Here is a 16488-nt window from a genome sequence, read left to right on the forward strand (position 1 = left end):
CAGCCTCAGCCTCCGTCAGGCGCGAATGAAGCTCCTGATCGCTCGCACGGGACTTCTCTAAGGCCGACTCCAATTCGCCCAGCTTAGCTTCAAGAGACCGGGTTCGGTTGCGGGCGTTGTCGGCTGACCGCTGGGCCTTCTCCCACCTCTCCCGGTAGTCGGCAGCCTTCCGGGACTGCTTCTCGGCCCGCTCATCCGCCTTCTTGACCTCGCCCTCGAGACCCGAGGCAACCTTGAGCTGCTCCTGAGCCTCCAACAGTTGCTTCTCGAGGGCAGCAAAGCCGAGTGCCCGCTCTTCGGCCTCCCGGAGCCTCGCCTCGAAGTCCCCGGTCGTCCTGCCTGCCACAGCCTGGCCTCCCTTTTCCACTGCTTTCAGCCGGTCCTCGGCCTTCGCCAGAAGCCCCGCCTGTTCCTTGTAGCACTCCTCCAGACGGATCATATACTGGGCGAGCTAAGAAATAGGAAAAATAAGGGAGTCAGGCGGAGAACAACAGAGCCAATAAATGGTGAAAAGCGGCCAGAAGAACACTCACCGACATGAGACAGACACAGCTGGCAGCCCCAACGTCAGAGACCTCCAACTCTCGGACCCGCCGACGGTCCTTCTCCAGCAGTACTATTTCGATGAGATTTCGGGCGCCATCGGTAGTGAAGGCAGACCCCGATTTCTCCCCAGAGCCGGACGGTGGTTCTGCAGCCTTACCCCTATCCATTGCCTGGGGAAGAGTCCGGCCGATCGCGCTCGGGGCGGGGGTCACCCCAGGAATTGATAGGGTCCCGCTCGGTCGGGGCCTCGGCGCGTCCCTCCTCGAGTCATCAGGAGCCGACCGAGTCGAAGGCCGGGTCGGGGACCGATCACGTCCGACCCGTCCGTCTCGGGCAGGCTCGGATGATACCTCCGGAGTAGCGGCAATCTTACCACCGGAGGGCTGATACAGCGTCAGCTGCCGGTCCGTGCCCACGACGTCTCCCTGATCGGTGGGCCCGGACTCGTCGGTCGGCGTCGGAGGCACCTCCTTACGGGACTTCTTCGCCGGTGGGGCCCCGCTCGGAAGAGCTCGTTTCCTCCTCTGGGCTGCTTCCAGCAGGGACGCCCTACCAACAGCCTTTGTCTTCACCGACCGCATGACGTCGTCGATCTCTGCAAAAAGGACGGGATAGTCGGAGACGGAGAAACCAAAGGAAAGAACGGGACGAAAGAAGGAAAAAAGTCAAGAAAGAATCGGTGGCGGACTCACGGTCGGTGGGGACCGAGCTCAGACCGACATTCACCAAAGTATCCTCGGAAATAAGGCGGGCCACCGGGGGGAGCTGGCCCTCGGCAACCAACCCCTTCAAGGCGGCCAAGCCATCGGACTCCTCCCTTGACAGTCTCGATAGGCCGATCGGAGACTTCATCGGGGTCTCCCAGGTCGCCCTGATTTCCCAAGAGGGATCTGCATCAACAAAAAAGAAGCGCTCCTTCCATTTGTGAATGGAGGTAGGAGCCTCCTTGACAAGGCCGCATCCTCGCCGCGCTGCGAAGCACAACCACCCTTTGTCCTGGGGGTGGCCGCTCAGGCTGTAGAACTCCCAAAAAACATTCAGGGTGGCGGGGATCTCGTGCATACGGCAGAGAACCTGGAAGACCGTCAGGGCCCGCCACGAGTTCGGCACCAGTTGCGTCGGTGCCACTCTTAAACCCCGTAGCACCTGCATGACCAAGTCCGAAGGGGGAAAGCGGAACCCGGCCTGGAGAATGCCCTCATTGATGGCGATCTTCCCTGGAGGAGGATGGGACATCCTCTCCTCAGGCCCCGGGAGCGTGGCGTTGCAGGCCTCGGGAAGGTGGTACCGAGCCACGAGTCTGTCTAAGTCTGTGGCGACCAGCTCCGACTTAATTTGGTCTGCTCTCACTTCGCCCATTCCTAATGGCCAATAAACCTACGGTCAGGACGGGGACAGGAAGGGGGGAAAGACCGGAGCGACTGGAGTACACTAGTATAAGAGGGGAAAGTATGGAGAGCCCTAAGTAGAAGAATGGGGAAAACTCACCGGAAAAGAGGTAAGAACGGCTCCGAGAGCGCCAAAGGAGAAACAAGTGAACAGTCCGACGGCAGCAACAGCTGCGCAAAGGGGAAACTTGAAAATATCTGTAAAGAAGAAGACGGACGGGGAAAGGCCCCCGATTAAATAGGCGGAAAGGCAAGTGACGCCTCGATGACGCCAGAGGACGCCTGGCTGCCGAAGGGTCGCTCGCGCCCCAAAGGCGAATCGACACCATTAAGGAAGGATGTCCGCCGAAATCCTCAGACTGCCAGGTCAGCAATAACCGCCATACGCCATAAAAAGGGCGGGGAGCTCGAAGCGCGCGCGCCTCTCCGAGGAACGGCGGCAATCCCGAAACATCACTCCCTTCACCTGTTCCCCTTCTGGTTCCAGGCTCGGAAGTGGGGGGCTACTGTTACGGGGGAAATAAGCCGCCATGCCCCACGTGACCGGCACGCGCGCCCAGGAAGACTACGGCTGCCCTTTGATCCAGCAATCCGACCCCGAGTCGGACATCCTCGGCTCCGCAGCCCGACCCCGAGTCGGCTGCCCTTTGATCCAGCGCTCCGACCCCGAGTCGGACGTCCTCGGCTCCGCAGCCCGACCCCGAGTCGGCTGCCCTTTGATCCAGCAATCCGACCCCGAGTCGGATATCCTCGGCTTCGCAGCCCGACCCCGAGTCGGCTGCCCCTTGATCCAGCGCTCCGACCCCGAGTCGGAGATCTCTTGATAACGACAGGCTATTCCCCAGAGGCACGCCGCGGCCTCCTGCTCCACTACTCCCTGCAACGGCTGTATCCGATGCTGCTCCACGATCTCCTGCATCAGCCGTACAAAGCGGAGCCCCACTATGCCCTGACGTGGCCGTACCCGGTGCTGCTCCACGACGCCCTGTAACAGCCATGTCAGTGGCCACACCATCGTGCCCCACGATAACGAACCCCCCTGAGAGACCCCCCAGCCAGGTATATATGCGGCTGGGGGGAGAAAGGGGGGGTGAGCAATATCTCCCAGAGCACTCTCTTACTTGCGATTATCACCTCTCCTCCTCCTCCAATCTCCTCTGACTTGACCGTCGGAGGGCCATCACCACCCTGGTGGTGGTGCAAGGCTTGTTTGCAGGTTTCTTGGCGGAAGGTGGAGCGCAACCAACACCAACCAAGACAACTCAGACGGAACCCCGTTCACACCGCAGTGCCAATCGTTCTCGGTTTGGACCACCAGCAACAGGCCCCATATAGCATTAACTTTTTTTTTGCGCTAAAACGGATAATTCATTCAGTTCTAGTACGGACACATCCAACAAGTCAAAAAAAGTACATCACGGGCGCTCTAAGCAGCTCCCTCTCTCAAACCCATAAGGCACTATTAGAGTGATTGGCTACATATAAGACCATCAGCCTGCAATCCCATTAGCCTCTCCATAAGCATGAATGGCGTAAAATACCATACAACCATTAACTATGATCTGCATGTCTCGAAGCAAAGTATGGCATCTATACATATTGTTGATGTTTTTTTAATCTAGTCGGTCACTGTAGCTAAATTATTTTTAAGTATGATTGCTATGGCCTGCCGCCGAAGCATTCGCTCCTTTTTTCGCTCCTTCAATTGATCCTAGCCGATCCATTCTCAACGGCTCTACGGTCTACCCGCAGAGAAATCGACCTGTCATGTCGTACGCCCACCAAGCCGTGGGACCTCCACCTTTGCCCGTCCGTTCGCTCCACCCCCAGACCGAGGACCGGCGACTTCCACTGGACACAACTGGCCCCACCAATCCAACGGCCCCAAATCGAGATCACCGCCCCTCTATCCATCTCCATTTCGCCATTCTATCAGCCGAGCCATCGGCTCATCTCTGCTCGACTCGGCTTGGTTCTCTTTACTTCTTTTAGAAACCTTTGAACCGAATCTAGTACTTTGATTTTGCTATAAAGGACGCGGCCGCGACCTGACGGATTGACACCTGGATTTGACGGACGCTGGACGTCGTTGCCAGCGCCGGGGGGGTCAGAGGAGTACTTGGTGGCGGACGGAGTTGACGGACGACGGATTGATTGATATAAAGCCAGAAAGGGTGGGGAAGGAGGTGGTGTGGTGCTACCCCTGGTAGGTGTAACTCCGAGGGTGCACGCTCGCTGTCGAGAGGGGATTGGGGAGGAGGAGTTGTCACGTGGAACTTCCCTGAGAAAGTGATGGTTGAGTGATTGAAAGGACGCTGAGCAGTTGTAGGATTGGACAGTAGTTGGAAGCGTGGGGTGACATCGATGGAACGGGTTTGGTAACCACGGAATCTCGGGTTTTTTAACTATTTTGGTTACATAAAGTCTTGATTGGATAACCTGGAGAGAATTAAAACCAAAGAAAAAATATGACAGACCAAGCAAAAGCACAGCCTAAAACAGGTAATTCTAGTCCTCGTTGAAGCGCACCATTCAAGTGTAGGATGAAGAAGACCTTGATTTTATCCCAATAGGATGTTGTGGTGGGACAAATTTGATAAATTTTTTTTGTATGGATACTTTTCTAAATATCAAATTTTACATAAATATTTTTTTAAAATTGATATTTGTATATATATCCTCGTAAAATTCTGTTACTGTACAAATGCCCGTAATATAATGATAGTTCTAACAGTGTTAAAAAAATCATATTTATATTAATTAAAAATAAAATAAAAATTTAAAATTATGCTATTGTCCCTGTCTTTTTTTTTTTTGCTATTGGGATCGCGATCTATTTGCAAGCCTACCCATTAAAAATATTTTAGTCATTTTAATTTGAAATCGTTAATTTTTTAACGTCGTTAGATAGTATGGGTTCATATGCAAAAACAAAAATAAAAAAAGGATAAAATGGCAAAACAAGTGTTTTAAGAGGGTATATATGCAAATATCAATTTTGAAAGGGTATTCATGTAAAATCTGATATTTATAAGGGTATTCATGTAAAAAACTCATTAGATAAAAATGAAATGGCTGAGAATAGTGATGAAGATTTGAAGAGCAACTAATCAATAGCCTATGCAAATTAGATAAATTGCTTCAAAAGAATGATTAGTTATTGGAAACATAAAGCAGTCAAGCGGTAACCTAGGTTGCCTCTTTCATCGTCTACAGCATCACTAATGGATTTCAAATGAATATGGTGCCAAGGGCTATTACATATTTAGTTTTTAGGGATAGTATAATAATGCTCGGCTTAAAATGATAGAAGGATGAATCTATAAATACCTAAATACTATGAGGATCTTGGAACTTTGAGGCATTGAGGTATTGAAGGATAAAAGTAATCTTGGGTTTTAATTTCATAATGACCAATCAATGGATTAGAAAAACTTAAACTAATAAAGAAATAATAATATATATAGAGCTCGATTGTATCTTGTTTTTTCTTTTTCTTGATTTGCTTGAGTTGAAGTCCCACCTTATCCGAAAAAAATGTCTTACCACAAAAATTACCTGCGAGAATTTTATAGAACTAAAATGATCTTTCGGTATCCAAATACACCTTTCATTATGCATCTCGCTTGAATGGAGGTATGTCTTTGGTTTAAGGCAATGCATATGGCCAGACATTTGAACTTATGCCAAGGTCGGCCGAACCGGGGTCCACACTTGACCAGGATCAAATTATGAGGTGGACGATAATTTATGGGTTCGGATCCACGTTGGTGAAACCAACACATGGTCCATGCCCATGAGAACCCTTACCGATTGTATCCATTGGGAAACTCACCGGAAATAAGGTATTTTAAGTGGGCCAACGGTCGGCCCAGCATTGCGCCCCCGCGCCATAAGTGGAGCATGTCTTGGACTTGGAAAATGAGGGGAGAAAACATGCAAGAACAGCATGATTCTCCACGTGTTAGAAGAGTAGTGCATTTTGAGCTTGGGATTTAGTTCATGGTGTACACAAGGAATCATTTAAAAAATGGCACTTGGTTGGGGATCCATCCCAATCGATTTTAAATTATTTTCTTCTCATGAGAAAATCAAGTGGGAAAACAATAATTTCAACACTTGTTTGTGTGAAATCGAAGATTGCTTTTATCTGCATTCACTTAAACTCGTCTTTAAGCCACCACTAGTAGTTAGATATTTTGATGGTCGTAACTCAAATTGCGCCATTAACAAAAATAAAGTGAGGTATTTAGCACTCGATCTTCAAATGATGGTTGTATGAGAAACTATGGTTTACATATAAACTACTATGAATTATTTACACCGAGATTGTGTCATTTGTTCTCTTATTTATTTATATATACATGATGTGTATCTATAATTTAATTCCTCCTGAGAAAGTAGATTGGGGCATGTCCATTTAAACAACATATTGATGGAGTATAAGGATATTATTTAATTAAGAAAATGAAAATACTTTTAAATTCCCTTAACAGCGAATCCTAATCTAAGCATGGATTTAACTGAATTTTTTTCTTTATTTTTTTAAAAAAAGAATTATGAGGGTCTCGAGCAAGTCAAAGGTTTTGATAAAAAATCTAAAGAAGGAATATGCATTATTTCTATGCTTGATACGTATGTAATTTATTGATCCTTCACATAAAACTTGCACAAATTTTGGAGTTTTAGAAACTATTTTTATTCATCGACGATTTATTTAAAGTATACTATTCTCTTTTTACCAAGAAATATCAAAGTTGTTTTCAATATTAATATCATTATATTAGATATGCCGGACCATATTAGCCGAGAGCATCAGTAATGGTTCAAATGGTACAATCTCTCGCCACATTAAAATCCCTAGTTATATCAAGCCATAGTTATGCAAGTAGTGGCTAGGTTTGCCCATGGCTTGGGCTTCAATTTGGATGGTATCATGGTATGGTGCGAGTAGTTGACGGAGCATGGCCCTTTTTCATTACTCACATGTGTGCGCAAAAAAAATCAAAATATTTTGAAGTGTAAAGAGAGACTTTAACCCTTGATAGCCAAACCAACATCACCATTCTTATGCGGGACTACAACACATACTGCTTTTAACCTGAATTCAATTGCCAAAACTACTTATGAGGTAGAGTTGGATTAAGGTTTTATAAATCTAAGTTGGCATTGGATTCAAAAATTTCTACATGACCTCAAGTAGTGTTGGGTAAAGTTGACCTTTTAATCAATCCAAACTTGACCAATCCAACCTAATTTAACCCAATTGATTATACACACATGCATACATACACACACCAATAAACACATACACACATACACATATACACACATACATGCACATATATATATATATATATATATATATATATATATATATATATATATATATATATATATATATATATATTAATTATATTGCTTATATGTTTATATAATTATATCTTTAATATTGTCAATTTGCGTATGCCATTCGAAATTGTAAAAAGATGCTTCAATTCAATAATATTAATTCAGTAAAAATGTTTCAAACCTTCTTCCTGTCTTAAAAGTTCTATTCAACCGGATTTAATTTAATTGACATGACATATTCTAACTCAACCAAATTGACCCTATCTGACCCAACCAATCTAATGCAACTCAAATTTAGTACAAGGTGTGTTAGGTTGGATTGAAAAATTGAAGAGATTCCTACCCGGTTGAGTTGGTCAGGATTGAGAGAATTTTTTTTTTGGGTAAACCAGGATTGGGAGATCTAAAAGTTGGATTAGGTTAGGATTTGTCTTGGATCGTTCTCGACTGGCCCGATCGCCATGTCAAAAGAACCATTTCGGATTCTTCATTCAAATTTTCACCGACTCAACGAGGTAAATTTCCGTGCGAACAACTGATCCACGGTCCGTGTCACCACCCATCGGGCCAAACCCGCTTCATCCGTGCCGTTCGTAGCCTTTACGTGTTGCTCGAGCCGGCGGTTCGTGCAAGCGGACCGGATGGTCTCGGTCTGTTAAACATGGACGGCAGATGATGCGCTCTCATATAAATATTTATGCGCCCGTGTCCGATGACTCGAGTAACCATAGCTCAAGATCGCCGCAGATGCTTTAGCTCTCATATAAATATTTAATCTCCTCGTCTGGTCTTTAGCCGGGATCTCGGGCTCTATATAAGCGCACGGGGACCCGCCGTCGGAAAGCCTTGTTCTAAACGCCTGCGAGAGGGTTAGGGTTTTACGAGGGGAGGAATTCGTACACGTGAGAGAGAGAAGAACAGATCCTTCCTAACTCCCTCGACTTCTCAATCTCATGGAGATCTGATCGCCAACAGCCAGATCGATAGCAATGGCGATCTCGGATCTCTTTTTCTTCCTTCTGATCGCGCTTTTCGCCTCCTCAACAGCCGCGGATGGGATCCATGGCTGTGGTGGGTTCGTCGAGGTGAGATTCCACACTTATATCGCCCAAGAACCCTAGTTTTTGTGAATTAGACCCGCTATCACTATTTATTTACTTGGTTCCGTGTTCTTGAGCTGTTGAATTGCTTTCTTGTTTCGATGTGTGCTGTTGTTTCTTTTAGTTTTTTCTGAAATCCGAGTGGTTTTGTCAGGCGAGCTCGTCTTTGATCAAATCAAGAAAGGCTTCTGATACGAAATTGGATTACTCACATATCACGGTAAGTTCCCCCTCCACATGTGTAGGTTTTGTTTGAATAACTGACCGTTGAGTAGATGAATAGCAAAACTGCGAAAATTTTGATTGACCTCGTGGCGGTATAATGTTGTTGAATTGAAAAGAATAATCAACTTAGCAGAAACTTTTCTCCCCCGGAAGGTAGTGAATTCAGAAAACAAGAAGCAATTTATTGATTGAATTATCACTTTAAGTAGAAAATTGCCCTAATGTTCGTCTTTCAAATCAAGGAGTTAGAGTTTGATAAGGCTTGTACACCAGATTACAAGTTGTCATTTTGGAAAATTCTGATGGAGGTTAGAAATTGAGCATAAGAAAGAGGTTGGAGAATTTGCTAAAAGTTTGGAGAGATTTTTTTGGTATTGTAAAGTTAGAAATTTATAAAACTTAGGGGTTTAAGATTTCTCGGACGGTTGCAATGACTTCACCGATTAGCTTACAACTGATATTGAAATTCTCTTCAAGGTCAGGGAGGTAAATCCTTTGAGGAGAAGAGGCAGAGAGGAATTCTGGTGATGTATCCATTAGCTGTAACTGGTAATGGATGGTTGGATCACACACAATATTGGTTAGCATTGATACTGGTTAGAATTCCATGCTTTGTCAAGTCCGGCACGGGATCAAGTAGCTATAGACAGCAGCTTTCATAGCATGATGGTCTAACACAGAATACATATAGACGTGATGCAGCTTCATGTATTAGACTTGTTAGTTCAATGGTCACTCGCTAGGCATCAAAACTCATATATCTGTAAAATTTTGGATGCTTGACATATAAGGTGCCAAATGTCATGGTAGTGCAACAAGTGGAGCATGGTGGCGCTGTTATCAACCATAATCTTCAGGTCTTGTACCAGCTACTGGGGACCAGCCTTTTTGTCCTCATTCACCAAACATTCCTATATAGGGCTACCTTTAACATTACGATTTTTTTTTTTTTTTTGTAACTTACTTTCTTACAACTTCCATCCATGCTACCTCAAGTCTCCTCCCTTTATCTTCCTAAGTGGGTGGAACACTCATTTGCTCATTGTCATAGATATTGATATCTTTGTTGTCTCTTTTTGTTTGCATATGGGTTTGTTTGCAAAACGGGCATGTGCTTAGTTTATTTGAGACTGCTGGAAAGCTTCTATGCTTAGACATTTTGGATCCATGTACAAATTGTTGTGGTAGGATAGGAAACATGATGGTCTAAGGGGTATTTGCCAATTGCAACAGAGTACAAAAGCTGCATGCTTATGGCCATGTGAAAATTTTCAACTTCAAAGCAGCATGCATGCATGTGCTTGTGATGCGATGACCCTTAGAGCCTTAAAGTACAAAAGCTAAACCTGGTATCAATATTAGAATCTTGTCACCCAACTATTGTCGCAATTAACCTGTCTATCTACTGCTTGTGTTTGTATAACTTATTGTTATAGCTGACTTACTGTTAAGAAAATTCTTATTATCAGTACATATAATTCTTTCTTAAACCATTTTATGAGTTTCCTACTTCCTTTTTGTTTCTAAATGATGTGGCACATATTTATTCAGGTTGAGCTTTGCACAGTTGATGGGTTGGTCAAGGACAGGACACTGTGTGCTCCAAATGGTTACTACTTTATCCCAGTTTATGACAAGGTACTGTCTTCTTCTATGATAAAATAATCTCTCCTCTTACTAATGACTGTTTACATTTTCAAAAGATATGGTTGATTAATTTCTAAATGTATTTGTAAACGATTAATATAGATTTAGCACTGCTGGGGTACTGCTGCCCGCCTATATGTCAATGATGTTTTGATGTCTAAATTGCATGCTTCTGCCATTTTGGAATATGAGGAAGAAGAATACTTCACTCTTCTTTCGGTTTATTCACTGATCTGAAATGAAACTTAGCACTTGTTTTTTATTGATACCTGGGGCTAGGTTGGAGATGTACAAGATCATCTCAATACGACTGAAAGGGAAAAATTACCAGGTTTTTTGGAACTATCATCCAACTAGCACATGTAGAACTGTAGAACTGATAGAAGTTTCTTTGTAATGGTAGGATGTGTGGAATGGGATGATGCGAGGAAAAAATTCATCATGTCATGTCGCGATATGTATGAAGAAGAAGATAAGGACCCATGGTTGTTAGGAAAATGAAAAAAAAAGGAAGGCTTCATTTTAGTGAGTCACTGTAGGTTTCTGGTAACAACGAAGAGAAGGAGCCATATATTAATATATATGCTGATTCTGTTATATGCATGGAATAATGGAAATGGAAGTTGGGTTTTTCAAGAGATGGAATGTGTACAGCATCTCAAGCATGATGAGATGTGCCGACTAAGTATTGTACCATTAAATCTGATTCCAAAGAGTAATGTCAAGCATAGCCAAGTTATATAAGGAGGATATCTGGACTGGGGTCACCTTGCTTAGGACTTTTGATGGACTTGGTCTAGGCTTGGTAGTAGGAAGACCAAGTTTAATTAGTGTATTTAATGATTGAGTGGGAATGCTTTATGGCATCAATAGACTTTTAGATATTTTCAGACCATAATGTCATAATCAGTATTCAGTAACATGACTATTGATTGTGGTGGTGGAACGTGTGTTCCCCACTTTTCAAGAAAAATCTGTAGTTGGGTGGTAAAATATGTTCCTTATATTCTTGTCTTTTTTTTTTCCTCAAAAAAAGATTATTATATCTGACTAATGTTTATACTTTCTGTTGATTATGGAGAAATGGTGATTTATACATTATAACTATACATTTATTACTTCTGACATTCAAGTGATTTAGTTGGTGTCTCCATCTTTTTTATTCTGAACTTGCAAATTTAATAGAGTTTGATTTACACCTCATACTTTCAAGTAATCTGTTTTTGTCCTTCATCTTCTTAATGGATGTGATGCCTTACATGGATGTGTGGTTGGAGACTCCAACTAACTCTACAAGCTGCTTATCCAGTAAACCGATTTCAAGTGTTGTGGGATAGGCAATGGATAACATAGTTGCCCATCATCCTAAGAGAATGTTTAAACATGATATTTTTGAACTCAGAATTGATTGTAAAGGAGAAATAGAAAAGGACTTTGCTCCTTGAGTTTTTCAAAATAAACTCAACCCTTGTGTTGGATGGGAAGTGAATGAGATACTATGAGGGACAGCATGGTTGGCAGATCTAGTCATCTGCTGTTTCTTCACTCACCTTCTCATCCGTATGTGCCCATGCTGATAAGATAAATAAGTATTTTCACCTGTGTCATGATTATGGTCGATCATTTGAAGCCTCTGATTCTGATATTGGTTACTGCTATCTGATATCACAGGGTTCATTTATTGTCAGAGTGAAGGGGCCTGATGGGTGGTCATTTGAACCTGATACTGTGAGTTGATGGCTGGACCAGTATCCCAAGCACTTTTCATTAACATATACAGGAAATTGCCTTGTCTACTTGATTTCTTTTTTAAAAAAATTATGCGGTTTGGCAAACTTTTCAGGTTCCTGTTATTATTGACCAAAACGGCTGTAATGCAAATGCAGATATCAATTTTCGGTTTACAGGGTCTGTGACCTTTGGACATTTTTTTGTTATCCATTATTTGTTTAAACAGATGATTTTTGTTGGAGTTATAACTTCTGGATGTATCTTACTTACTGGGGATTTTATTTCTGTAGATTCATGATATCAGGAAGGGTTAAGGGTGCTGTTGGTGGTGAGAGCTGTTCCTTAAAGGATGGAGGACCTTCTGGTGTAGCAGTTGAGCTATTGTCACTGTCAGATGATGTCATTGCATCTGTTCTGACATCGGCAACAGGGGATTATTCTTTCACAAACATCATTCCAGGTTTGACTTGCTTTCTTTTCTTTCCCCTTGTTTACCTTAAAGTAATATCTATGCATTCCAGGGTTAGATTGAGATGCGAGTTTGCCTTCTTTTATTATCATTTGAGATATTTTAAAAAGTCATTTATTATTTTTAAAAAAATTGCTAAATTTATATTCTATCCTCACCTTCCGAACCATTCTGAAATTTTGATAATATCGGGTTTCTCATCGGATTATTGTAGTTTATTTTTAAGTCTTCCAGTAATTTGCAGAGACCTAAAATTTTGCTGGATCTTTAGCTTGAACCTTTGAATGTCAAGTGCAGTTTCAGTCTTTCTTAAATTGTGGAAACATACTCTCTCTCTCTCTCTCTCTCTCTCTCTCTCTCTCTCTCTCTCTCTCTTCCATGGTAGGCACTAAACTTGCCTGGGCCAAGAATTTAGCACCATACTTAAAGGGTTGATAACTTGATGTCGGTGTGGCCGCGGTTATAAGAACTTATGCAATCTGTTTGTGGAGTCTTCATTTAGATTTCTCCTTCACTGACCATGTCTATCGAAAAAAAGTTTGGGCGATGATTACAATACTGTATGTGTGAAGTTATTTGCTTTGAGACTTGATATTTCAATAAACGTTTTAATATGTCAAATGCACTAGCAATATTTTATTTATTTGTACATTGGAGGATTAAAGGCTAATGTTACTGGTGTGTCTTTTTATATCCTACTCTAACTTCTTGTTTCAATCTTGTAAAGATTGTTTTTCCCCTCTGCTATAATGAATGGTTTACGAGTCTTCCAAGTTATTTGTTCCTTTTTTTCTGATACAGGAAAATACAAGTTACATGCTTCGCACCCAAATTTAGAAATTGAAGTTAGAGGTTCACCAGAGGTTTGAAATCTATTATGCCTTTTTAGTCTTGGAAAAACATGAAGTGTTACTTTAGCTCTTGTTATTTATTGTGGTAGGTCAATTTGGGCTTCGGCAATATTGTGGTGGATGATATCTTCTTTGTATTGGGATACGATCTTGATGGATTTGTAGTTGCACAGGTACTGTAGCTACTGCACATTTATGAAGTTGCATTTGACAATTTCTTCTCATGGAGATTGATTGATGATTTTGATAATTAGACTTGTAGTTGATGCTAATGCATGGTTATTAAGATTATGAACACATAAGGTGAACATAATAAACAAAAGGTTTTATTAATATTTTTATAAAAGCATCTGGACTCCCATTTCCATGGTCAAGCTATTTGAATTTGCTTTAAAATTACTTTAAACTACAAAGGAGAGTATTCTTAATCTTTAAATACAATTACTGCAATTTGGTACAACAATTGTATTTTTGGAGAGTTGCAATCTTTTCTTTTTCATTAATGTTTAAATGCAATTTACAACAGCTTGATGTCAGGAATGATGATCATAACTTAAATGCTAATTCTGCTTATTCCTAGAACAAATCAATATGATGCTTGTTTATATACCTAATGGATTCACCTGTATTTTTAAACGCTGGAATCACTTCACTGTTGTGGCAGGGTAATCCAATTTTAGGAGTTCATTTATACTTATATTCAGATGATGTGTTAACGGTGCATTGTCCCCAAGGAGTTGGTACTGCCCCAAGGGAAAAAAATGCCCTTTGCCATGCCATTTCTGATGCGGATGGGAAGTTTACATTTAGATCGATACCTTGTGGTAACTTTTTTTTGCATTTCGAAGTGGTCATAATTTTGTTTCTTTATATTGTTATTATTGTTGTTGTTGTTATTTGTAGGGTTTGCTCGAATATATATTCTTATCTTTTTCTACATTGCAAATGGCTGTTCTAAAATTTCACCATTTGTTCTTTTTATTAATCAGTTGAGTACTGTTATACGCCTATGCTTAGCGGTATGCTATGATCAATATTATATCCTTTCTGATGCTTGGAATTCCCTGCCATGCTTCACAACTCAGTAAACCAGTGCGACTAATCTGTGTCTATGTGAAAATTATTGCATGAGCCCAATTTAGGTGCATTTTGGTTTAACCTTCTGTGCTAGCTCTCAGGGTTCAGTTTTTTTTTGGAATATTTTTTTTAGCTACATGTTGTAAGATTAGAAGTTATCTTATTTTCATATTTCTTAGATAGCCTTATTTTGCTAGTCACTAACTTGCGTTCCATATAATGCATGAAGGTATCTTGTGTTACGTTAGATTGGATACGTGTTTCATGTATTTAAGGAATGCATACAGTCCATAATTACATCTATATAAATATCATCTTAGAGGCTTTTGTTTGCTGATGCCTGCTTTACACTTTGTCTTTTGAAAGCTGTAGTTAAAATGTTATTGTCTTTTGATTAGGGCACTTTGAGAATTCACTATCTGCCAATGTTTCATAATATATTGTTAAGTTGAGAAATAGGGATAACTTAAAATTTAATATTGTCTGACCAAATGTCTTATTAAGATTTATATGATCAAATTTTATGCAACTTGGTCTTCTAAAACATTTTAATTTTTATCAAATTCTGTTTATCCAATTATTTTAGTGGATAATGATGATGAGGCATTATCCACTAAATTAATTGGGTATAAACAGAATATGATCAAAATTAAAATATTTTAGAAGATCGTGATGCATACAACGATGTGGGTTTTGAGTCCTAGGGCGACCACTTTGTATAAAAAATGCCAAGGATTAGGTCTATCCATAGTTGGCCCCTCCAAGGACCTCGGATTACTGGAAGCATAAATGGGCAATGGTGATAATGATGATGATAATGTAAGATATATGATAATGATGATGTGAAAAATATTGAGTTTATGATAGATTGCAAAAACTGCTACTTTTGTTCATTGAAAGTGGCTAGTTTGCCTGGTTAAGAGCTAACTCTTCAGTTCATTTGCCTCCTTAAGATCTGACACCTGTTCAATTTGCTTGCTCAATTTAAGAGCAAACGCTGATCCAGTTCAAACTTCCATTACAGGTGCAGGTGGGTTAGGTAGATCGAGATTTAAACCAGGCCCATTCAATTTAGAATGAGAGAACTGTGTTTTACCTAAACCAGCAAGTTGGGTTCCCCTTTGAAAGCACGATATCAAGCCTAGCACCAAAAGCCACCCAATCCAGCTAAAACCAACATGAAGTTGTTTAATTGTTTGGGTTTCTCGTAAATCAAATAAATTTTAAGCTGACCAAAATCTAACTAAAATCAAGATAGCATGTAGGCCGAGAATTTAGAGCTGACGATGTGTGCCTAATTCATTGGAGGCAAGGTCCAGCTCAAGCTTGACCTAAACTTGACTGCATCCACTTGTGCTATTATTTCCATGTGTCTTACCAAAAATTGCTAATGGAATGTCTTTGCTAAATGCAGAGCAAGTCAAAAGTTGCTCTTTTTTTTTTCCTCCTGTTCTTCGTGAAGCACTTCCTTGTAACAGCTTTACAGAAAGGCCTTCTACAGTAGCATATTAAACACAAAGCATGCTATACATGAACTTGTCCTGAAACTGCTACTGATTCTACACTGTCTTTATAGGGAGAAGTGGTTGTAGCTCTTAATCGGCAAGACAATCTTACTATGCTTCAATAATAGTTATAGATAACTTTGTGATTGTGATGTTGAGTCTAATGATCTGCTAGTTGGTGAATGTTTTTTCTGACCTATATTTTATTTTAAACTAAATTTTATAGTTATTTTTAATAATCAGAGTTCCTGAATTCAGATGTTTCTAAACTTGATCATGATCAAGAGTTTGTAATTGTTTTTTCTATTGGTGCCTTTTCTGTTATAGCAGAGAAAGCCTATTCACTGTGGCTGTCGTTTTCTATTTTCTCTCTGATTTGTCTATAGGGATATACGAGCTTCTACCTTACTACAAGGGGGAGAACACAACTTTTGATGTTTCACCACCTTCAATGAGTGTATCTATTGAGCATCATCACGTAACAATCCCCCAAAAATTTCAGGTATGGCTAATTCTCGGTGTAGGTGAGATCTATTTAGAGAATTTTGGATAAATGTTATATTCATGCTAAGACTCATTCTTCCTAGTACATAGTTG

General features: G+C 41.4%; 1 protein-coding gene across 3 annotated transcripts in view; it reads left to right on the forward strand.

The window, feature by feature from the left end:
• The first annotated feature begins 8086 nt into the window (after positions 1–8086).
• The window catches only part of LOC120107896 (nodal modulator 1-like), a 30409-nt gene continuing 22007 nt past the window's right edge, over positions 8087–16488 (forward strand). For all 3 annotated transcript variants that reach the window (XR_005509499.1, XR_005509500.1, XM_039121409.1), the window contains exons 1-10: positions 8087–8371; positions 8541–8606; positions 10163–10249; positions 11930–11986; positions 12102–12166; positions 12280–12449; positions 13260–13321; positions 13399–13482; positions 13974–14133; positions 16278–16393. Coding sequence is in view for 1 of the 3 variants with exons in the window: in XM_039121409.1 (XP_038977337.1) it covers positions 8276–8371; positions 8541–8606; positions 10163–10249; positions 11930–11986; positions 12102–12166; positions 12280–12449; positions 13260–13321; positions 13399–13482; positions 13974–14133; positions 16278–16393 (963 nt within the window). In the remaining 2 variants the exon portion in view is untranslated. The remainder of the gene's footprint in view (positions 8372–8540; positions 8607–10162; positions 10250–11929; positions 11987–12101; positions 12167–12279; positions 12450–13259; positions 13322–13398; positions 13483–13973; positions 14134–16277; positions 16394–16488) is intronic.

This window comes from Phoenix dactylifera, unplaced genomic scaffold, assembly GCF_009389715.1.
Source record: "Phoenix dactylifera cultivar Barhee BC4 unplaced genomic scaffold, palm_55x_up_171113_PBpolish2nd_filt_p 001069F, whole genome shotgun sequence".
Taxonomy (NCBI): Eukaryota; Viridiplantae; Streptophyta; class Magnoliopsida; order Arecales; family Arecaceae; genus Phoenix; species Phoenix dactylifera.